Source organism: Phocoena phocoena, chromosome 2, assembly GCF_963924675.1.
Source record: "Phocoena phocoena chromosome 2, mPhoPho1.1, whole genome shotgun sequence".
Classification (NCBI taxonomy): domain Eukaryota; kingdom Metazoa; phylum Chordata; class Mammalia; order Artiodactyla; family Phocoenidae; genus Phocoena; species Phocoena phocoena.
In genome coordinates this window covers 61600742-61624523 of record NC_089220.1, presented here as the reverse complement: position 1 = coordinate 61624523, position 23782 = coordinate 61600742, and the positions used below count along the sequence as shown (strand labels likewise).

Sequence of the window (23782 nt, the reverse complement as noted above, 5' to 3'; positions counted from 1 at the left end):
TCAACTCATGTTTGACAACGGGTAGATTGATGTGGACTGTGTACATTGAAAGCAGTATTTAAAGTTGGGATATATCATTCCTTTACTTACTCACTCACTCCTTCAGTTTGCACATATATCATATCTATACGGTACCAGGCACAATGTTAGATGCTAGAACTACAAATATAAATGTGACATGATCTCATACTTTAACAGAGGGGACTACAAAAATCTATTAACGCTATGATATGAAACGTACATATTATATATGCTGTAGACACACATGCACATGGCACATACAGAGCTCTATTCAGTGTCAGAGAAAGGAACGGTTCGTTCCATTTGGAGATGTAGAAGAGGATTCATGGAAGTAGTTATATTTGAGTCGAGTTTTGAAAGATGACAGAATTTGCCCAAGGAGAAGCTGGGTGAGAGTAATCATTGCAAATGTAAATAGTGCGTATAGTGCTTAACACAGAAAATTAAAGATGAGAGAAAGAAGGCTTAAAACAGTACACTGTCCTCATCTGTAGCTACCTCACCATTGGCAGGTAAAGTACCAATCCAGAAAGGTCCAATGTATAGAGTCAGATCGCCTGGGTTCAAATCCTGACTCCCTTCTTTACTCATTTCTTGACCTAAGTTCCAGGTTCCTATTGGTAAAATGGGTATAATAATTCACAGGCTTGCTTGGAAGGATGAAAATAGACAACATGGTAAAGAACGGTACATAGCACATAGGAAATGTTCAATAAGGTAGTTGCTAATTATTTTTACTACTATTATCACTATTATGTGTAGTTACAGGCCATATTTTGGGAATAATAAATGATAGTCTGGTGCAGATAGTAGGTATATGGATCAGAGTCAGTGAATACAGTGGATTCTGAAAAAGGTAAGTTGGGGTCTTCCACAAAAGGCCTCATATGTCACGCTAAGGAGTCTGGATTTGATCTCATCAACAAAGGGGAATGATGAATGGTCACAGAGTTCAGTAAAGCACCTGCTAAGAAACCTACAGCGTACAGAAACCTCTAGTGCAGGAAGAGTAATTGGTGTCTTTTATACTTTTCTAGGGCATGAGGCTGGGGAGGTATTTTGCTGTCCTTGGAAACTACCAAGGGGAAGTGATGACAGCAGTCTGTCTGAGGTGCAGACAATAAGGAGGTGCACTGTCTGTACAGAATTTTGAAAATATAATAAATTTTGGTTTGCTTTTTATTATCACCATGCCCTGGCAATTATGAACAACGTCAGTGATAAAATACGCTCTTCCCTGCTGGGCAAGCCACCTTCTTGGTATGCCACGGCTTGGTAGCTTGTTTTGTGAAATCTGAGGAGGATTAACAAGCACCCAGGAGTGTTCATCAGTACTTCCTGACACGTTAAGTATGGGTTAATTCAAGAGCAGGAAGTAGACCTGAGGAACAAACAGCCAAACTGAAAGTTCTAGCTAGCCAAGTAGTTGGGAAAAATTGGGGGCATCTTCCAAGGAAAAATGGTCAAACGGGGAGGCACCATCAAGTAGACCCTGGGAGAAAGAAGTCATGTGATACCGGACGGTGGGCGACGAAGAGGAAGATACAGACACAGAGAAGGCTGCAAACAATGTAGCTTCCTGATCTGTAGCTACCTCACCGTTGATAGGTCAAGTGCCAATCCAGAAAGGTCCAGCCCCGTGGTCTTCAGGAGCACCAACATCAGCATCCTTGTCAGGAAGGTAAATTACTGGCTCCCACTCGGACCGGCTGAATCAGTAACGCTGGGGTGGGGTTACAGCGTCTGTGTTTTCACCAGCCCTCCAGGTGACTCTGACACATACTGGAGTTTGAGAATCACTGCTCTTCCCGTCTGCCGAGCAACTCCCGAAGCACAGTTCTGCATGTTCCGGGTTATAACATCGTACGTATTCTGACGCCTCACTGGTATTTGTCACATTTGTCACATATCGATATTTAAGCCTATCACGCATGAGATCAATGGACTCGATCCTTTGTTTAACCCAGTGGCTCTCAAAGGGGGTAGAGGGTGATTTTTGCCCCCCAAGCGGTATTTGGCAACGTCTGAAGACATTTTTGGTTGTCAGACTGGGAGGAAGGTGCTTCCTGCATCTAGTGAGTAGAGGCTGTGGATGCTACTAAAACATTCTACTAATGCCCAGGGCAGAGACCCCTACTACAAAGAATTAACCAGCCCACAGTGTCAGAAGAGCTGAGATTGAGAAACCCAGGTTAACCTTACAAAGAAAGAAGTTTATTTAGGATCCCTATTACGTTGGGGGAAGGGAAAAGCAAGGTGGGGAAGTCGGCGTCCAATCTGGTGTCTTTGAACACAAATCCCCACTCGTGTGTGAGGAATGTTTACTGATTGGTGACTGACTCTGTTTATTGTTGGTCTGTAAAGGAAGTAGGAGCTTTATGACCCTAACCAGGAACTGCCGGCTTTGTTTGCTCTCCCTCTCTTGAGCTTGTCCTTCTGTATATTGTTTCTACCCTGACTTCATTCTTTGATTCCAAAGCCGTCAGGCCAGTCCTGATCTGGATCTCAGCCTTGAGTCCTGGCTGCTCAGACATGGCTTGTAAAAAGAGAGGGGGGGATTCTGGAGACTGGCAGTTCCGGTAGTGGGTGCTGGGGAGACAACCTCACTGAATTGCTGACGCCAAGACTCCCTCCCTTCTTAAGTCAGGAGAAGCCAGAGGAAAGGGGGTCACTAGCCCCATTTTGGAGAGATCTGGAGCTGGCTAGGGCTGTGCCAGACACAGGGGGTGATCCATATGTGGAAGAAGCCCTGGGGTCCCCACACCTTGGCGCACGGCTGGTACAATAGAGGAGGGCACACAGGGTCACTTACTGAGTGAATCTGGCTAGAATCTGAACGAGGCAGGAATTGCGCTTAATTGTGGGACAGAGGGGCAGGAAGGAGACAGATCTGTGGAGACTGAAAGCTGGACACTGGAAGCATGTCCCACACAAAAAATGTGGAATCAGAACGATCATCACAAATACTTGGCTTGTTTTTTCATGTAATCTGGGGGAGGCTTGTCTGCTGTGCGGTCCAAGGAAGCTTGCCCCTGGTGCAAAAGGCCATTAAATTCCTGTGAACAACTCTTGGCTTCTTTTTTCACAATGATTTTTACAGCCCTCACATTGCCACGGGGTCTTTTCACGTTTATTACTGTTTGACGACTCTATAACGCACTCCAGTAGCAAATGGGATACAGTTCTATTTTAATTTTAAAGGCAATTCTTTGTATTTAGAGTCTAAAGCGTGCTTTATCTTAGACCTGGGGTCTGAATCTGCCTGGGTTGGGTCTCCAGATTTCTTATCATCAACTGCAGTGCAGATGGGCAGTACAAAGACTCCTCGGGAGGCAGGACCCATACTGGAAGGCTCACTTCCTAAAAGACAGCTAGTGAGGCAGCGAGAGGCCCGAGGATGGAAACACCTTTCAGGCAGCTCTCTGGGAGTCTATTTAAACAGGTGACCTTGCGGAGAGAGGCTCCAGATCCCATTACCGACTTGCTGGCTGAGAGGCAGATTTGTTTTTATGAGCTCTCAAGGCACACACTGGGGGCCAGGAGTAAATATGGAGGAAACTTGCTGAGATCTTGCTCCCTTTACACACAATGTAAAGAAAAGAAAATTATGCAAAGGCTTTTTTTTGAGCATGACAGCCTACCAGTAAACAGCCAGCGAGCAAACTGGTCATCGTTCAATTAAAGTTTTAAATTTACGTTATGCAAGGGGGATTAAAGAAAAAAAAAGAGTATCAGTTATTTCAGCCCTCCTGCTTCCTTCAGGGAATGGTGAAAATGGGAAAACAGCTGCTTGTATATGAAGGAGTTTAAGGGTCAAATATTGTGCCCAGCGGTGCTGACATCTCTTAACTCTCCCCAGGAGAAGGGCACGGGCATCACTTGCTGAGCTGGCCGGCTGCAGGCCTGAAGGTGGGCCGCTGCAGCTCCCATTTTGTTTCTCATTGAGCACCTGCAGGGTCAACAACTGCAAATGAATATTGCAATTAGATTCGAAAACTTTGTTTTTATTGGCTTTTGGGGACAAAAAAATTTTTTTTCACTATTTAGGAAAACACAATGTAGCCAGTAAGTTACAACGTACATGTGAGTTTCAAACTTTGCATAGTCATTAGGCTAATCATTAGTCATTTGTGGTTGACAAGGAGGGTTATAATTTGACACCTGGCAAAAATCAAGCAGATTTCAGAGAATTTGGAGCTGGGAAATGAGATGGAAAAAACACCCTCTTTTTCCCTAGGAGGTCCCATGAAGTAACATTTGCAAACCTCTTTTCTCTCCATAGAAGTGAATTGCCCATGATTCAGGGCTGTGATGTCTCTCCATCTCTGATTGTTGGACCCCCGCCCCGCCAAGAGCCTTGTAAGCACTGGCCAAAGAATCCGCCTCAGAAGGTTCCCAGAAGTGAACCTCTGGGAGTCACGAGAAAGAGATAAATAATTCCTCAACCTGATGCTTAAGCAACAGGAGACCACCAGAAAGTTTCAGTGTCAATTCTGAAAATATTTTTTGAAACATCATAGAGTCATGGGAGAAAGGAGTTTTAGAACGGCAGAGTCCTTAGTTCCTAACTTCTCCATAAAATTCCAGATTTTCTTCTGTCCACTATCTATGACCATTTTCTTTTGTGTAATGTGATCAAAATAGCAAACCCTGAGTTTGTCTTTTCTGACCCCCGACCTCTCACAGGTGTTCTGGCTCATTTCCTGAGAGTTATGTTTGATTTGGGAATGCTTCCCTCTTTTCTCCTGTTCCCTTGTTACAGTTTGAAACCTGGAACACCCGCATACAAGACCCTGACTATCTCCCTGTGCTCCCCCAAAACACTCTTAAGTGTTCTCTGAGAACTTGGCAAGCATCTGGACAAGGACAGTTTTCTCACACTCTGGGAAATCAAAATGTAAAACAATAGTTCTTTTCCAATTCTTCAACCTGAGGATAAATTTCAAGGTCATTTCTTTTTCTTTTTTTCCTATGTAACCTAAAAGTTTCTCTGTTTTTGTACTGAAAGGAGATCAAATAAATAATCTACTTAAGTTTTCAGTATGTAACAAGGAAACAGAAATGCTAATTTGAGATTCTTTAGGACCAAGCATAGCAAAAAGCCAAAAATTATTCCAAGATGATTACTTCACAAGCAACGATTAACATTTTCTTAATAAATCTCTCCCTCTCCCTCTTCCTCCACCCCCCGTCCCCCACCTCTGCCTCTCTCAGATTCCAGGAGAAGAGACTAGAAAATATTACTTTTGGAAGTCATGCATTATTTTTGTTTTGAAATGGAGCTAGAGCCCTGCTTGACACTATTACTCTATTAATCCTGGTTGCTTTGAAAAAGAAAAAGCTTAAGATCCCTAGCAAATCCGGATCAAAAAGAGATTTCTATACTTTTTAATTCAATAAGTGGTAAGGCCAATCTACTGAGCAGTGCAATAGTCTCTCCCTACTCCATCTGGCATTATTCATTAGAAATAAGCAAACAAGCAAACAAAAAAACTAGCCTCATAAGTTGTGCAAGTAAAAATAACTGTGTGCACTAAAAACACTTCCTAAGGAGTGTCCAGGCTGGCCTCAGGAAGCCCACCAGTCCCTAGAATCATGCCCACCAGTCCTCGCATCACCCACAAGAGTGAGTCCTTCTCTTTCCACTGTAGTGGGTAGGGGTCGTCCCTGCACTGCACCGGAAAAAAGAGCCTTGAACCTTGGCAGAGAAGAATGGACAGGACTGAGAGAGACACAGCTATCCTGCGTCTAGATGAAAATTTCGCAGTGTCAGGAGTAGTAAAGGAGTGTCTGGTGCAGAGGTCCTGGAAAATTCACTGACACAGAGCGAATATATGAATATCATTTCTAATTCTCTGTGGTATAAAGCTATAAACCACAAGTTGAGCACTGAAGAAAATACAACATGTGCTGTATAAAATGCCCAGGCTCTGAAGCCAAAAGAAATATGTGAATTGCATAACGTATGTGAATTGCCCTTGTGTGAAGCTTGGCTCATGACTGGAGCAAAAGACAACCTTAGTGTTTTTGTTTGTTTTATTTTTCCAAATATATAATTTTAAAATATACATGCATCAATTTTTAAACTACCTTCATTCAATAAGTACTTATCGAGCACCTACTTTGTGCCAACACTCTTCTAGACACTGCACACATACATCAGGGAACAAGAGAAAGAAGGTCCCAGCCTACATTCCAGGGGAGGTGGACAAACAGTTAATGAGTACACACAGAAATCAATGTGATGAGATCAGAAGACTAGAGCAAAAAGATCAACAGGGTAATGAGAAAGAGAGAAACACAAGAGGCCACTTTGGATGAGGCGGCCAGGGAAGACTCTCAGAGGAGATGACAAGTGAGCTGAGGTCTGACGGTTGAGAAGGAGCCAGTCATTCCAGAAGAAGGGATACCAAGCACACAGGTTCTGAGACAGGAGAAAGCTTGGCATGTTCAACAGAGAAATCCCACTGCTGGACATGTACTAAGATCATGTTATTTTTGAGCAATGAAAATGTGGCTTTGGAAACATAGAATATCAAACTGGAAGAAGACTCTGAGATCATTTAGGAGAACAGCCTTCATTTCCAGGTGAAGAATCAAGTCCCAGAGCGTTCCATTGACTCCCATCACCGGAGCCGACAGCATTGAACCAGAATGCTGGGCTCCTGCGTTCATCTTCCGGCTTGATTAGATGTCTCTCGGAGTTAATGTGTTAATCACATTCTCGCTTGACACTTAAAGCCTGTCTACAAAGGGATCATTTCTGCTAACCTGTTCTTTTGGAAGGAAAATGGGTCAGAATTCTAACCAGTTCCCACTTTAGAACATCTGAAAAAAAATTTTTTTTTAAGTATACTGGTTACTGGTTACTTTTCAGAATTTAAAAGGACACAAACACAGAGATAATTTAAATTCTAAAGGCTTTTTTTCTTGAGAATTTAACAGTACTGAATTAGCTCTGATAGACATTTGCCATATGTTGTGTTTCTTCATAAAAAAGAGAAATGCATATCCCAGATAGAGTTTGATTACCAAAAATTGAGGATAGTCGGTTTAATTTTGGATTGTTTTTGCTATGAAAGTATGTAACCTATTCAGTACTTGCAAAAGTTTCACTGGAGAAAATATTATTCAATAAGCCCCAAATGGGAAAATTTTATTCTGTAGGAATTTGGCCCAGAGCACGTAGAGTTGCATCCAGAGAATATACAGCTCTATTTATCATCTTGCAAACTTCTTCATTATGTCAAAACTAAATCTCAGCTGTGCCCTGACTGCAAAGCAAAAGCAATACAGGCAATTTAAGCCATCTCAACAAGAATATTTTGAGAATTAATCGATTTTCCAGGAATGTTCAAACAACTTTTATCAATTTTGGTCAAGGTTCACAGTTATGGTATTACATTATCAGCCTTGGATTTATGTTTGTCTAAAGAAATTTATGATTTTTATTCTTGCTTCACAAAAAGGAAAAACAATCTTCTAGCATGCCCATGATAACCATAGTTTTCAGCTGTGCTACAATCCCAGCAATTCCGATTTCATTCGGCATCATTCCCACTATATGCTCAACTCAAAAGCAGCTCTCCCATGAGCAGGGCCCGAGGTTCCAAGGGTCAGCTCACAGTTGTGCTTTCTCTTCTCAAGCAGCTCCTTTCTCAACACTTTTGGTTCTCTGGTGATACAGGAAGCACCCAAGTAAGTAACCTAAAGCGTTTCCTGCATGGCACATGACTTTTGAGGAATATTCCAGCTCTTTGAGACAGGCTCTTTATAAATGCAGATGGGGAGCAAACACCTCTGATAAGACAATTTTATTTTCACTGGTGACACTGCTTAGAGTTTAACTAGAAATCATTTAAAATAAAATAAGCACTATAGCCAGATAAACAGCAAACATTTTGAACTTTTACTTTACTTCTTGAATTTAGAGCTAGAGCTTATCTCAAAATAGACATGGTTATTAGTTTCAGATTCTCTCTTTCCCCCAAAACCTGTACTTAAAATAGATGATTATCTGAGAAAAGTTTATAACTGCATTAAAAAACACTTAAAAATATCCCATTTGTTTTTTAATTCAAAAGAATCCCAAATCAGTTTATTTTATTCCTATATTTTATAGGCATATTCTATTCTAATAATCCAAAATCGGAATCTAAGCCATGGTTAAGGCAAAATATCTCATTATAGGGGAACCTGTGATGGGCATTCACTAAATGAAGTTGCTGCAATTTTTAAAGCAATTGGGATAAAACCCTGGATGGGGACGGGGGGTGGGGGGGTGGGGGCGGGGGGAACAGAGGAAGTAGTCTTCATGCTGACACTCACTTTAGAAGTAATTCACTTTCCCATGACAAAGATAAGAAAGCCATTTAAGAATTATTTACCTTCCAGCTTAAAAAAAAAAAAAAGGACGTCTGGAGAAGCCCATTGGCAGGCATGAAGAGTGGACAGATGCTTTGCCTCATCCTCCAGGCTGGGCTCCTCTAGAAGAAGAAGCCTTTGCAGTTAAGCAGAAGGAAGACAGAAGTGTCAAAATAGAACACGCCTTACTTATTAGCTAAGGGACAATCTTCTAAGCCCGTTTCATTAGTTGAGGAATAATAGCTACTGTTCTTTAAACAAACACCAAATCTGTATTTTAAAAATTTAGACAAAAACACAAATTAAGGAGAGATGAAACATTTTACAAAGGTTCTACAATGTGAGTCATAAAAATAGTATGCTCCTCTAGGAAGTAATTTTAAAAAGAACTCCATTTACAAAAAAGCGAAAAGAAAAGGAAGAAAGAAAGAAGGAAGGAAGGAAGGAAGGGAGGAAAGAAAAAGAAAGAAAGGAAGAAAGAAAGAAAAAGAAAAAGGAAGACAAAGAAAGAAAGATTAGAACTATTTCAAGATTATAAAGTGAATTACAGTTGATTTAACCTAATAGAACTATGTTATTTTATGTAGGGAGAACTGGCTGGATTTTTTTAAAAGAGAAGTTCTTTTTCCTTATTAAGAAATTTGAAAAATTATTTTAGTCTATGGTAGCAAGATTATTCTGCATAAGATCTTTGGGACCAATTTTTTCTGCAGTGCCTCAGAGCAACAGGTCCTTAGATGTCCTCTCTTTCTATCTCCTCCTCATTATTATTGGGCCACTGGAGAATTGATTAAAACTGTTCGGTAGCAGCAAAGGCCCACGTACATGGAGTGTTTCCTATGGATCAGGAAGCTTTTGCAACCAGCCCCGCCAATGGCCTGGGTTTATGTTCAGTGGGCTGTCTACTGTGGGCCCCTCTGAGTTTTCCACAGTGTAGATACAACCCTTGTTTCCCAAAGAGGCAGAACATTGTCAAAGTAAGAATCCCAGGAGTAATATTAATGAAATCTCTTCATGGGGTTATGGTCTCTCATCCCCAAACCTTCTGTCTTTCCCCAGAAAGTCACACGTATCTACAACGTCATGCAGCATTCTTAACAATGCACAAAATAGGATTATTTTATCTTGTTTTAGGGTCAAGCTTAGATTATATTAGTCTTTTTAATTAAATCACTATACAAATGTGGGACCTTTTAAAGTTTGCATGAACTCATTGGTAATGACAAATTTAATTTGTAATAAAGAACTTAGGTGGGAGCAAATGGCATTTTAAAGCACACATTTATTCACTTAACACATATTCACTGCAGCCCTACAACATGCCAAGGAGAGCATAGTTAATTGTCACCTCTACCCCTTCCAAATATATTATCCATCCTGTGCACCATTTTTATTTGATTATGTTAATAAATAAAATCTTTAATGATGACTACATGGAAAGAATGACATACTCAATCAATGCAGAGCTGCAGTGTGCCCACCACCCAGGATTTCCTTGCTTTGGCTCAGTAAGTACAGAAAGACATTTCAATTAAATAAAACAAATCCCAGAGAAACCCAGATATGGTCATGCAACTTCAAAAGCAAAGTTGAAGTTACACCAACGTTTTTTGGGATTCTGTAACCATTTCATACTATTATGAGTTGCCACTGATTGATTCAGCTAAATGACAAAGAGGCAACAAAAATATAGTTTATAAAAATGTGGTTCTACTCCTTGCTTGCTTTACTTCAGTCACATTCTCTCCATGGTTAGAAACAAGCCATGACAGTGGTCTAGCCCTGGATTTCTATGCACGGTGAGAAATCAGGCATAACCATGGTCTAACCCTGAATGTGATCTCAATGTTTTATACCACGGACAAATCGTTAACATATGGAAATAACCCTCTCAGCTGCTCTGTAATGTTTTTAATCCTATAGACTCTACTGCCTTGACTTTATACTCCATCCTGAACTTTTCCCACTGTTCTCTCCCCATTATAAAAGGATTTGTTTCCTTTTCTTTTCTTTTTAAAGGATCTACTAGGGGGAAAAAAAAGTTTCGTTCCTTGTTTCCACCCTGCTGTTCTGTTGGCCCCAATGGCTGCTCAATGTCCCCTCTCCAACCTCTAAAGTGTTCGTTTTCAAGTTCACTGCTGTGCTCCCCTCCCCCTGTAAAGGGAGCCTGTGGATGCTCCCCAGCTCCAGGTCCTCGCTCTCTGCTGGGCTCCCCACAAAGCAGCCTCTCACCATAGCCTGTCCTCAGATTTCTCTTTTTAATAAAGTTTGTGGTGGGCTTATGCCTCTAAATCATTTTTACCCATCAGAGCCATTTACGTTCCCTCTGTAACAACCAACGCTCACTCCTCTCCCATCGCCTGGCACTGATTTTTTTGCCCCTGTAACCTCACTCAGTATGACAGAATGTGTTTTCTCTGGCTGTAGATAATATATTCCCATATCACTCTCACAAACCACAGAATGACCTCCGCAGGGAAACCTCTGCCCTTCCACTTCCCATCACTGCTAACAAAGCGGTATACAGAAAAAAAAACCCAATGAGAACCACAGGTTAATGAGATGTTTAACACACACACACAAAAGAATTCTTTACATGAAGACTTTTTACAGAACTGCCTATGGGGTATTCAGCCATGGTTCCCAAAGGCTGACCCAGTGACCAGTCAGGCTTAAGATTCACCCAGGAGGTTGTTACACGTAAATATCCATAGGCCTCACCCCCAGAGTTTCAGATTCAGCAGTTCTGGGGTTTGGGAGCCACTGAGAGAGAGTGTGTAAATCAATCTCAACAGCTTCAGTAAAAGCCCGATAAGCACTTATATAATGACATGTGGATACCAAATTTTCAAACCATGTGAGTCTTTAGAATTCATACAGTAATTAACATGTTTGGAGAGAAGTATAGTAAGACTTCTCGGTGCAAATTAAGTCCTAATGTGAGGAAGGATGAAAGCCAAGGTATGTATTGGCCTGTCCACTCACCAGCAGCCTATAACTGCATCTGTAAGGAGCTGTGAGGACACTCCTCACCCCCACCTCTCCCCGCCTTCCCCAGCATCCACCAAAAAGAGTGCCTCACAGCTCTTTGACAGGACAGGCTTTTAAAAGTTCAGTCTTTACAGGATGGGTAACTTAGTTCATTTGTACCTGATTTATGCCCCATTCAAAAATGAAACGAAACAAAAATGATGGGGCTTCCATGGTGGCGCAGTGGTTGAGAGTCCGCCTGCCGATGCAGGGGACACGGGTTCGTGCCCCGGTCCGGGAGGATCCCACATGCCGCGGAGCGGCTGGGCCCGTGAGCCATGGCCGCTAAGCCTGCGCGTCCGGAGCCTGTGCTCCACAGCGGGAGAGGCCACAACAGTGAGAGGCCCGCGTACCGCAAAAAAAAAAAAAAAAAAAATTATGAAAAATGACTCTGGGCCAAAGAGAATGAACACCTTAGTAATTTAGTAATTCCGTCTCCCTGAAGCACAATGAGCCATTTCCCTTCCTGGGAATAAGTGTGAAGGGGATGTAAGCTAAAACCCCCTTGGACTGTGACTTTCATAAATCTGTGGGGTTTTGAATACCACTCTCTACACACCAGTACAGACCATTAAATGCATATGTAGTAAAATTCCCTCCCACCTAGGACCTTGCTTATTTGCAACTGTCAACCCATTTTAAGCAAGAGTATTTTTCTTACTAAGGAACCACTGGACCACCTCTCTTTCCCCTTAAAGAAGTCCTTTCCCCATTGCACTCTAGGCTTGTGTTGTCTAATCTCATAACCACTAACCACATGTGGCTATTGAGCGTTTGAAATGTGACTATCAGTATGTAGATGTGCTCTAAGTGTAAAATAGGCATCAGATTTCAAGGACTGAGTATGAAAAAAAAGAATGCAAAATATCTCAATAATTTTTATATTGATTAACATGTTGCTATGACAATGCTTTAGATAAACGAGCTCAAATAAGATATAGTCAAATGAGATATATTGTTAAAAGTAATTGTATAAAAAGTTTCTTTTTACTTTAAAAACTGTGGCTATTAGAAAACCTAAATTTATGTATGTGTCATGCACTGTATTTCAATTAGCCAGTGCTGTCCTAGATGAAGTCCAGCATTTTGCTTTTCATCTCAAAGCTTGTCACTCGTGCTGCCTCCGTACCTTCAATGCCGTATGCAGGTTCATTCCACGCAACTTTCATCTTGACACGCCTACTGGAAACCCTCTCATCTCACTCTTCCCCAGTCCAGTCTCCAAAACTCCACCAAAAGTTTGAAATGTTTTTCCCCACCATCCTATCAAGTCATTTCTCCCTTTTTATTTCAACAGATTCTCACTTCCCATCTCTTTCATGAAATCTTAAGTTTTTCAATGAAGACAACACCGCTGCATATTACTCATTTTCTAGACATTCCAATTTGGCCATAGAACTCATAGGGCTATTATTTCTGATTGTTTCCCAATACTCATTTATTCATTTGTTCAACAGCATTCACTGGGCACCTCCTGGAGGCCAGGCACTGTGCTTGCCACGGGGGTTACCTAAAAACATCAGCACACAGCCCTAAAATGATGTGTGGAATGATGTCAACAGGAACACATAGATGAAACTGATGCTCTCCTGCCCTCAGAGCCAGAAGGACTCTCTAGTTGCAAACACCCTTCTGAGGAAGGATTTAAATGCAGTGCTCACATAACACAAGTCTTCCGGCTTGGAAAGTTGAAACCTTCTGACTCCATATTAAACCCTTCCCCTCTCTCACACTTTGTATTTTCCCTCATGTTTCCCTGACTACCTTATAAACTCCATTTGTCTTTGTAGTTCCCATTTCCTTTGCTGACACAGTATTAAACACCATGCTTTCATATAAATATATATACATATATAGGTATGTATGCGTGTGTGTGTATATATATATATAACTATATATGTAACTATATATATAACTATATATATATATGTATAGTTATTTATTTCCTACAATAATGTAGGTACCACATTATTCCTATTTGAAGATGAGATAGACTGAGGCACAGGGAAGTTAAGTAACTTCCCTGTAGCTGCTGTAACACGGATGGTAAAGAAGCAGAATTTGAACCCAGGCAGCCTAACTCTAGAGCCAGGGTTCTTAAATACTAGGTAATCCTGTCTCAGAGAGAATACAAATAAACACCAAGGACCATGTAAGCTTGAAGCTGCTAAGGCCACCTGCTGCCAAGTGAGAGAAGCCATGCCAAAAATGAAGCCCATGTAGGGAAAGGAAAGCTGAAGGGAAAGGGGGAGAGACAGAGAGACAGGGAAAGAGACAGAGACAATATGAGAGATGTATGAGATATTACTGATTATTTAATATGAATCTCTGGAGGATATAAAGTGAGAAACTAAACTACCTTTGGTCTTCGTAGTTATACAGGTGAATAGTCTTGTCATTTGTAGGTATGGGTTCTTAACTGGGGGTCCAACCGTAACTGTACACAAAGTTCTTGGTGTATAAACAGAACTATAAAACAGTGTATATGCATGTCTCTGGGGAGAATCTCAAAGGAGACCTTGATTCTACCTAACTACCATGTTTACGGCATCTTAGTCAAATCTCCTCTGCAAAATCAGGTGGGGACATTTAGAGCAAGGCTGTTGTCATGTGATTAGCCTATGCTCACATCAGGTCTATCCCTAGAGCCACACTTACATGGAGGAGAATAAGCTACTTCTTATCAGTTACAACTTCTAATCATCTTTTAAAATGCAAAGTGAGTTCCTGTTAAACATGCTGAATTGAAAATGCATGCTTGTAACCTAAGTGTCCATCAATGGATGATGAATAAATAGAGAAAATGTGATATATCATATATATACAGTAGAATGCTATTCAGACATAAAAAGAAGGAAATTTGCAACAACATGGATGGAATTTGAGGGCATTAGGCTAATGAAATAAATCAGGCAGAGATAGACAAATACCCGTATGATCTCACTTATATGTGGAATCTAAAAAAAAATCAAACTCATAGATGCTGAGTACAAACTGGTAGTTGCCAGGGGATGGGGATGGGGAAAATGGATGAAGATGGTCAAAAGGTACAAACTTCCAGTTATAAAATAAGTAAGTCCTGGGGATGTAATCTATGGTTAATAATACTATATTGTATATTTGAAAGATGCTGAGAGAGTAGATCTTAAAAGTTTTCATCACAAGAAAAAGAAAATTGTGGCTATGCGCTGTGATGGATGTTAACTAGACTTATTGTGGTGGTCACTTTGCAATATATACAAACATTGCATCATTATGTTGTATACCTGAAACTAATATAATGTTATATGTCAATTATGTCTCAATTAAAAAAAAGAAAATGCATGTTTATGTCAGCTCTTTCTCCAAATCCCACTAAAATAACAGTGTGTCAGTTCTGTTTGTTTGTCTTCAGACCATTTCTCACTCTTCCCTTGTCCTGCTCTGTTCTGTTATGCAGAGGGACGGCCCTCTGCCAGGCTGGGCCTCCCAGTCTTCCTTGGGTTCAGCATATAGGAGCACTGATCGGAGACTAAAGGGTAGAGAGAAGAGAGAAACCAGAGGATTTCCCCTCTCCCTGTCTGCCTCAGGCAGGAAATCTGGCAGTGGCTGGAGTTCCTCTGAGACCAGCTACCACTCGACAGATCTACTGCGGTTCTGGCTTTCACCAGGTAGTCCTGGTGCCTGGGCTTAGGTAACACCACCACCTCCTCTCTCCCTCGAGCCGGGTGTAACAGAATCGGTAATTTAAAGAGTGCAAAAAAAAATGATGAAAGAAAAATTCCTGTGAAGAAAGAATCTGGAAGTACACTTTTAGAATCTATTTTCTTTCCTTCCGCAGAGAAAAGGATTAGGTACAAATAGAACCCCAAAAGACTAGACTTATTGGTTCTGCCATACTCCAACACATGCGATGTTGTGGGAAATAAGCCATTTCCATGCTCAGATTAATTCATTGTCCCATTCTTCAAGGAAAATATCCGAGAAGAGGCTAAAACAGCCCACAGAAAACTGAAGTAAGTGAGGTTTGGCCTGGTGTATCCCATGCCCCACTTTGACAATGCCTGCTACAATTTAGAATCCAAGGCCCTTGGATGTCATTAGGGAAAGTAACCTGCTAAAATCACTAATGCTACATGGTTTCATGAATTATCCTTTATGGTTTACAGTTTTTCTTATTTAGAAACGTGGTCATCTCCAGTACTATAATAGTGAAGATTTCGGCAATAATTTAGTCTGTCCTGTCCTCTCGCTACCACCTGTGTGTTAGTGCCCAGTGATAAATGCTACCAATCTTGCATATTCTACTTCTGATTCCACCAACTGCAAAAGTTTGGGGCTTTCAGTTTATTCTATGATTGTGAGTCTTTATTCAATACAGTTTTTATTGTTATGCAGGTCAAATACCATCCACCATCCAGTTCCCTTCTCCTTCAGGGTCCCTGGAAGGATTGTACTTTTCCCTCTCCCTTGAAGTTAGGTAAGGGTGTGTGACTGATTCTAATCAATGAATGCCCTTTTCGTAAAAATATCTATATAACAAAGAAGACATAAAGCCCCAGTAACCTGGCACATCCATTTCAAGAAATATCCGATTCATATCCAGTACCATGAAATGATATCGTTTTTGAAATTCATTGTGATGAGATTCTTATTAACTCATCAGATCGTGAGCTCTCTGAGGGCAGAGATAACCTAGAACCCACAAGCACTAGGTGCCCAATACATGTTGCTAAATGAATGAATGAAGGATTGAGGGAATGAATGAGTAACTGTAATGTCAATATGGTCTTGTTTAAATCATTCTTATTTCTCCTTGCTCATTTGAACACTGCACTAATGTAGGAAATTACCATTAAATGAAAAAGACAATTTATTACTCAGAGAGATTAACAATAATCTGGCTTTTCAAAGAAGGTTAATACGGAAACTAAGAAGGAAAGGCCAGTGAGTTTTGCTTTCTGTTTCTGAACTCTCTATAAAAGATGCTCCAGGAAGTACACCCACCTTACATTTGAATATAATTTTGGATTTCCTTCTTTCTCTGTTCGGGTTTGGCGACTTGAGGTTGCTATGGACTGAATGTTTGCGGCCCCCCAAATTCATATATTGAAGCCCTAACCCCCAAGATGATGGCCTTTGGTGGCGGTGGGGTGATTAGGTTTAGATGAGGTCATGAGGGTAGAGCCCCATGACGGGATTAGTGTTCTTTATAAGAAGAAAGAGAGACATCAGAGCTTCCTCTCTCCAACACCACATGAGGATACAGCAAGAAAGTGACTTTCTACAAGTCAGGAAGAGGGCTCTCAACAAGAACCAAATTGACTGGCACCTTGATCTTGGACTTCCCAGCCTCCAAAACTGTAATAAATGTCTGTTGCTTAAGCCACCCAGTCTATGAAATTTTGTTATAGCTTCCCAAGCTAAGAAAGAAGCCAAATTCTCATCTTCTCTATCTCTATCAGAAATGTAATATTATTTGCATGTCACAGACACCTTCCCTTGCTTTCAGCAACCAGCCTAACTAAGATTCTGTTGCCTCTGTAGGTAAATTAAGCAACATGTCCCTTCAATGACCAGCCTGACTCATCGAGTATTTCCTAATTGTGGCAGTAAGGGTTTGTTTTGACCATCACTGTTGCATGGCACTTTTTGCTGTTAAGCTCCAGCCTAGGTATGGTGTTGGGTTTTACACAATGCAAATAAATGGAAACTTTCACTATACTTTCAGACCTTTTAATATGAAAAAATAGAGTTCAGTAATTTAGCCATGGATTTAACTTTTAAAAAACTGCTCTAGATCATATTAAAACCCACAAGATTTTTTTTTCTCTTGGTAAACAGATTTAATACATTGTCCTGATTTTAAGGCATTTAAGAGCAAAGGCATTTTCCAGGAAATATGGCACTTTGTATTGGCAAACAGTTGTAGGAATAAATTCTTTAAGCACCATTTAAGAAGTTTACTCAAAATGCTCATCAAAATGCTCACTATTAAATAGCAATCTGTTATATGCTATATAACATATATGTTACATGCAATGCCAAATGAAAGTCGGCTGTCATAATTCACTAGATAGAGTTTAGTTTTTATATCATTTTGATAAATTTCCCTCGCTTACCAGTTTAGTCACAAATTATACCTTATGGATGTCATGTGAAGGCAGTAAAATATTATATACTTTCAGATGACCCCTATCCAGAAATGCTTTTCACTGCTTACATTTTATCTGTCAAATAGTATTTTCTTTAAGAAGTAAATATAAATGCCATTTTTGGGAGAAGCTACCGGCCTAGGACAAGTTCTAGCATTTAGTGTTCTGACAGATCTTAATCTGGATATCAGCCAAAGTCAATAAAACTTGTTCAAGCAGAACCTTACCTGGTTTTCACCACATCGAGAGGGTGCATCAGGCAAATTTCTACAAGACCTGAAAGATGATAAAGAAAAGTCCAATAAACACTTATGTAAACACTGGTTCTTATTTCCTTGACCCTATTGGTTTCTCAAGTATGAATCTTCAAATTAAAAACTCGGGACCTTGGACATGACAGGTAATAGAGGCTAGGAGCAAAAGACTAATGAATAACATGATTTTATTTCTATGGGAGCAAGATACATGAGTGATTACTTCTTTATAAGTGCTCTGGCACAAACGGAGATTTTAAACAGAGGAGTGATATTCACTTCTATTAATATGTTCTCCCAACAATCTAATCATCTGTCCATTAACCCTCCCACTGCTCCCAGTCACATTTATTAACATGCAAACACATAAGCAGTGATGCTCCAACCCTCTCCCCTTTGGTAGATTCACCATCTCTCTCATCACAGCATGGATGTACCGGTGTCACAAGCACCTCTAAGTCTGAAAGAGTCAATGCCCAACTAGAAGAAGAGCACAAATACTATCATCCAAGGAGAACAGTTTCTTTTCAGTGTTCAATTCCCTGAGCTTTTCCTTCTCTTTGGAATGTTGTCCTCCTGGGAGGATACACACACATACACTTCTTCTGAGAATCCTACTTACCTTCAGATCTCAATTTGGGCAACTATTTTCCCAGAAATCCTGGGGCAGAGACAGTTAGTTGTCCCCTAGTATTCATCCCCTTTTCCTCCTGGTTGCTCAGAATAAATACTATATTTCCCAGCCTTCCTTGCTGCTAGGTCACATGTGACCAAGTTCTGGCCAATGGGAGGTAAGTGCAAGTGGTTTGAGCAATTTCTAGGAAGTCTTTTAAAGTTAAGGAGGCTGCTCCTCTCTTTCATTTTCCTACTTCCTTCTGGTGGAATGCTGACCTAGGGCAGGAGAAGCCATTTTGCACAATGAAGTGATTTTGGGCATGGAGGTCACACGTAGCACAGCAACAAGACAGAAGTAGTCCGTGACATCATGGAGTTCTGGTCTACCTCCAGACATTCACGTTGAAGAAAATTTTCATTTCCTTTAAACTACTGCTATTTGGGTTCTCTGCCACTCGTACCTGAACCTAATTCTGATACAGGTACCCTGTGATGTGCTCCCATAGTACCCTGGACTTGTGTTATTACATGGCACTGTAACTGTTTTCTTGTCTAAAAGCTCCACAAGGACAGAGATTCCACCTGCCTTATTCACCTTTATATCCCCATCACTTTGCACAATAGCTGGCAGCCAGCTCAATAAAAATTTGTTGAATAAGTAAATTAATGCTGCTTAGGGTTACTGCACATGCCACTATGTCAGCTAATTCTCTAGATGAACTGAACTGGCAGTAATTTATTCTACATTTATTCATTAGTTTGAACATAACCCAAATAAGCAAGCAAGGATGGAGAAATACTGGCAAATATGATATGAAATAAAGCACAGGAAGTACTTGAATGCAGAATTGCAATATTGTTGATCACACATCCAGATGTTCAGCAGGTATGTAAATGTGAGAAGGTGACCAACGATTCAACACCTAATAGACTGACAAATGATTCTTGAGAGGGGTGTGCATGCAGGGTATTGTGCTCAGTGCTGGGACATAGCCTGATGCAGCATCAAGGGTGCCTGAAAGAAGGAAGAATTTCAAAAGTGGGCACAGAAGTGATACACTGAGAACAAACTTACATGTAAAGGGAAAACAATGAACAGAGAACAGCAATATGCATAAAACTAAGTGTTGCTATTTACAGTGTGAAATGTTGCTATTTATGTTCTGTTCCAATTCTAGTCTTGCATAACAGTTTACTTTTATTGTCAAATTGTCAACTGTCTTCAAGGAACTATGCCATGGTTCTCATAAAATGAATGACAGAAAATACAAATATTTACAATTTTTAAGTAAAATTTTAATTCAGCTGTGGCCTGGGTGTGCTTTATATTTGAGATTATTCATCCTAGGACACAAGGCTGATTTCTGTAAGGTGAATACCTTGCAAAAAATTTTTAGAGAGAGAGACAGAGAGAGAGAGAGAGTGAGAGAGAGAGAGAGAGATAATATATATATTTCACCAGGAAGCCTTTTCTACAATTTTTACCTACTTTGCCTATAACTACTGGTGGAGGACTCAAGGGTATCCTTAAAGCTGGGAGTAGAAAGTCACAATAAAGGCATCACACTTCACAGAATGGATAGTGGATGGGATGGTTGTTTTGTTACTTTGGAGATTTAGAATGCTTACAACGTAAAGCAGAAGACCCTTTTTTTCCAAACTATCCCTTTACAACCTAAGCCACAGAAAAGAGACGATGGAAGGTACAGAACCACATTGATGGACTGACCAAGGGACACACCACCCCTGCTAACTCCTAACAGAATCCTCAAGTATAGAAACCTAGAATGCTGTTGTCATTCTTGTGCCTTCCTTCCTGGTCCACCTCTGCCTTCACCTATGAACAGTGCTGCAATGGCTTCAGTAACCTTTTTAGCAATAAAATGGGGGAATGCAGAAGACAAACTAGGTGCCCAAAGGTAGACTTGAATATAGATTATTAAAGGACAATGTCAAGTGATCCTTCAGTTCAGGTCTTTTTTTTTTTTTTTGCTGTACGCGGGCCTCTCACCGCTGTGGCCTCTCCCGTTGCGGAGCACAGGCTCCGGACGCACAGGCCCAGTGGCCATGACTCACGGGCCCAGCCGCTCCGCGGCATGTGGGATCTTCCCGGACCGGGGCACGAACCCGTGTCCCCTGCATCGGCAGGCGGACTCTCAACCACTGCTCCACGAGGGAAGCCCCCAGTTCAGGTCTTAATTTTGATTTTAACTATACACAATGCTATTATACATTAATCTGTTCTAAGATAAATTACTTGAGAACAGAGTTTTCTAAATTTACTCTGACTTCTTATCACTGAGTCAATTCACATTTCCTCTCTCTACAATTCCATGACATACACCAGTTATATTACATTTTACATTACCAATATTATATTACAGTTCCATTACATATATCAAGAATAGCATTTATCACACCATACTATGCCAGTAATATAGAGAAATATATAACTGTGTCCCCACACCATTCCCCCCATCCCCATATTGGCCATTGCAATATTCATCTCCAGACACTGTAGTCTATGTCAATGGCATCTCCTGCACTTGTGAAAATGTGTAGTCAAATACAAACCATGAGTTCTTAGAGAAGAGGGAGTATTTAACTTTATCGGCCCACTGAGTAAATAACGCTAAATACATGAAATTCACTCAGGAAGGTCTCTATCTACACTCACTCCCTTGGTGATCTCATTCCAACCCACGGTTTTAAATACCATCTATATGCTAACAACTTGCCAATTTACATTTCCAGTCCAGACTTCCCTTTCAAAGTCAAGACAAATATCTGATTGCCTATTTGACATCTCAAAATTCACATGTTTGGGGCTTCCCTGGTGGCGCAGTGGTTGAGAGTCCGCCTGCCAATGCAGGGGACACGGGTTCGTGCCCGGGTCCAGGAAGATCCCACATGCCGGGGAACAGCTGGGCCCCGTGAGCCATGGCCACTGAGCCTGCGCTCCGGAGCCTGTGCCCCACAACAGGAGAGGCCACAACAGTGAGAGGCCTGCGTAACGCCAAAAAAAAAAAAAAATCCACATGTTTAAAATGGGACTCCTGAGTGCCTTAACCAACACCCCTACTCAAAAAACAAAAATAAACAAATGGGACCTAATGAAACTTAAAAGCTTTTGCACAGCAAAGGAAACCAAAAACAAGACCAAAAGACATCCCTCAGAATGGGAGAAAATATTTGCAAATGAAGCAACTGCCAAAGGATTAAGCTCCAAAATTTATAAGCAGCTCATGCAGCTCAATAACAACAAAACAAACAACCCAATCCAAAAATGGGCAGAAGCCCTAAATAGACATTTCTCCAAAGAAGATATACAGACTGCCAACAAACACATGAAAGAATGCTCAACATCATTAATCATTAGAGAAATGCAAATCAAAACTACAATGAGATATCATCTCACACCGGTCAGAATGGCCATCATCAAAACATCTGAAACAATAAATGTTGGAGAGGGTGTGGAGAAAAGGGAACACTCTTGCACTGCTGGTGGGAATGTGAATTGGTTACAGCCACTATGGAGAACAGTATGGAGGTTCCTTAAAAAACTACAAATAGGGCTTCCCTGGTGGTGCAGTGGTTGGGAGTCCACCTGCCGATGCAGGGGACACAGGATCGTGCCCGGGTCCAGGAAGATCCCACATGTCGCGAAGCGGTTGGGCCCATGAGCCATGGCCGCTGAGCCTGCGCGCCCGGGGCCTGTGCTCTGCAACGGGAGAGGCCACAACGGTGAGAGGCCCGCGTACCGCAAAATAAATAAATAAAACTACAAATAGAACTACCATATGACCCAGCAATCCCACTACTGGGCATATGCCCTGAGAAAACCATAATTCAAAAAGAGTCATGTACCAAAATGTTCATTGCAGCTCTATTTACAACAGCCAGGTGATGGAAACAACCTAAGTGCCCATCATCGGATGAATGGATGAAGAAGATGTGGCACATATATACAATGGAATATTACTCAGCCATAAAAAGAAACGAAATTGAGCTATTTGTAATGAGGTGGATAGACCTAGTCTGTCATACAGAGTGAAGTAAGTCAGAAAGAGAAAGACAAATACCATATGCTAACACACATATATGGAATTTAAGGGAAAAAAATGTCATGAAGAATCTAGCGGTAAGACAGGAATAAAGACACAGACCTACTAGAGAATGGACTTGAGGATATGGGGAGGGGGAAGGGTAAGCTGTGACGGAGCGAGAGAGTGGCATGGGCATATACACACTCCCAAACGTAAGGTAGATAGCTAGTGGGAAGCGGTCGCATAGCACGGGGAGATCAGCTCGGTGCTTTGTGACCGCTTGGAGGGGTGGGATAGGGAGGATGGGAGGGAGGGAGACGCAAGAGGGAAGAGATATGGGAACATATGTATATGTATAACTGATTCACTTTGTTATAAAGCAGAAACTAACATACCAGTGTAAAGCAATTATACTCCAGTAAAGATAAAAAACAAAACAAAATAAACAAACAAAAAAAACCAAAACAAAAACCAACCTGTTCAACCTTAGAGTCAACCTGGACTCCTTTCTCTCAAAATCCTCTTCCAATCTATTGGCTCTACTTCAAAATATAACCAGACTTCTACCATCTCTCACGTCCTTTATTGCCTGTGCCCTCGCCCCCTTTCTGGTTAAGTCATGGTCACCGTTTCTCAGCTGATTAACTGCAGCACCTCATTAACACGTCTCCCTTCATACACCTTTGACTCCTTCCATCTATTCTCACCCAACAACTCAAGTGATCCTGTTTAAGATGTAAGTTATTTCATGTCATTCCTCTGGTCAGCAATGACTCCCCGTCTCACTCAGAGAAAAACCATACATAATCCGGGCCTGCATTACTTCTCTCACCAACTAACTCTCTTACTATTCTCCCCCTCACTGATTCTACTCTGGCCACAGTGGCCTCTGCTGTCTCCCAAACATGCCAGGATTATCTCAGCTTTTGGCCTTAGTGCTAGCCATTTCCTCTGCCTGGAATGCCCCTGCCCCAGATTCTACTTGGCCAACTTCCTTCACATGGTCAACGAGTAATCTGACCAGTCTAACACAGAGGTCCGGTCCTCCCCACCCCAGCACCAAAAAAATCCTCATGCTGCTCTGCTTTTTCCTTTTTCCATGATACTTATCAACTTCTAACATACTACATTATTTACTTCTTTTTTATGTTTATTGTTTCCTGTCTCTCCCAGCAGAATATAAGCTTCACTAGGGCAGAGATCTTTGTCTGTATTGTCCACTGATATGCACTAAGTACCCAGAATATTCCTGACACCTAATAGTTGCTCAATAAATATTTGTTGAAAAAAGAAATGGAATGATATAAAATAATGAACC

The 23782-nt window shown here is 41.1% G+C and overlaps 1 protein-coding gene across 2 annotated transcripts in view; it reads right to left on the bottom strand.

The window, feature by feature from the left end:
• SLC25A21 (solute carrier family 25 member 21) overlaps positions 1-23782 on the bottom strand; it is a 520681-nt gene that overhangs the window by 200148 nt on the left and 296751 nt on the right. For both annotated transcript variants that reach the window (XM_065872078.1, XM_065872079.1), the window contains exon 2: positions 17777-17825. In XM_065872078.1, the coding sequence (XP_065728150.1) occupies positions 17777-17825 (49 nt within the window). The remainder of the gene's footprint in view (positions 1-17776; positions 17826-23782) is intronic.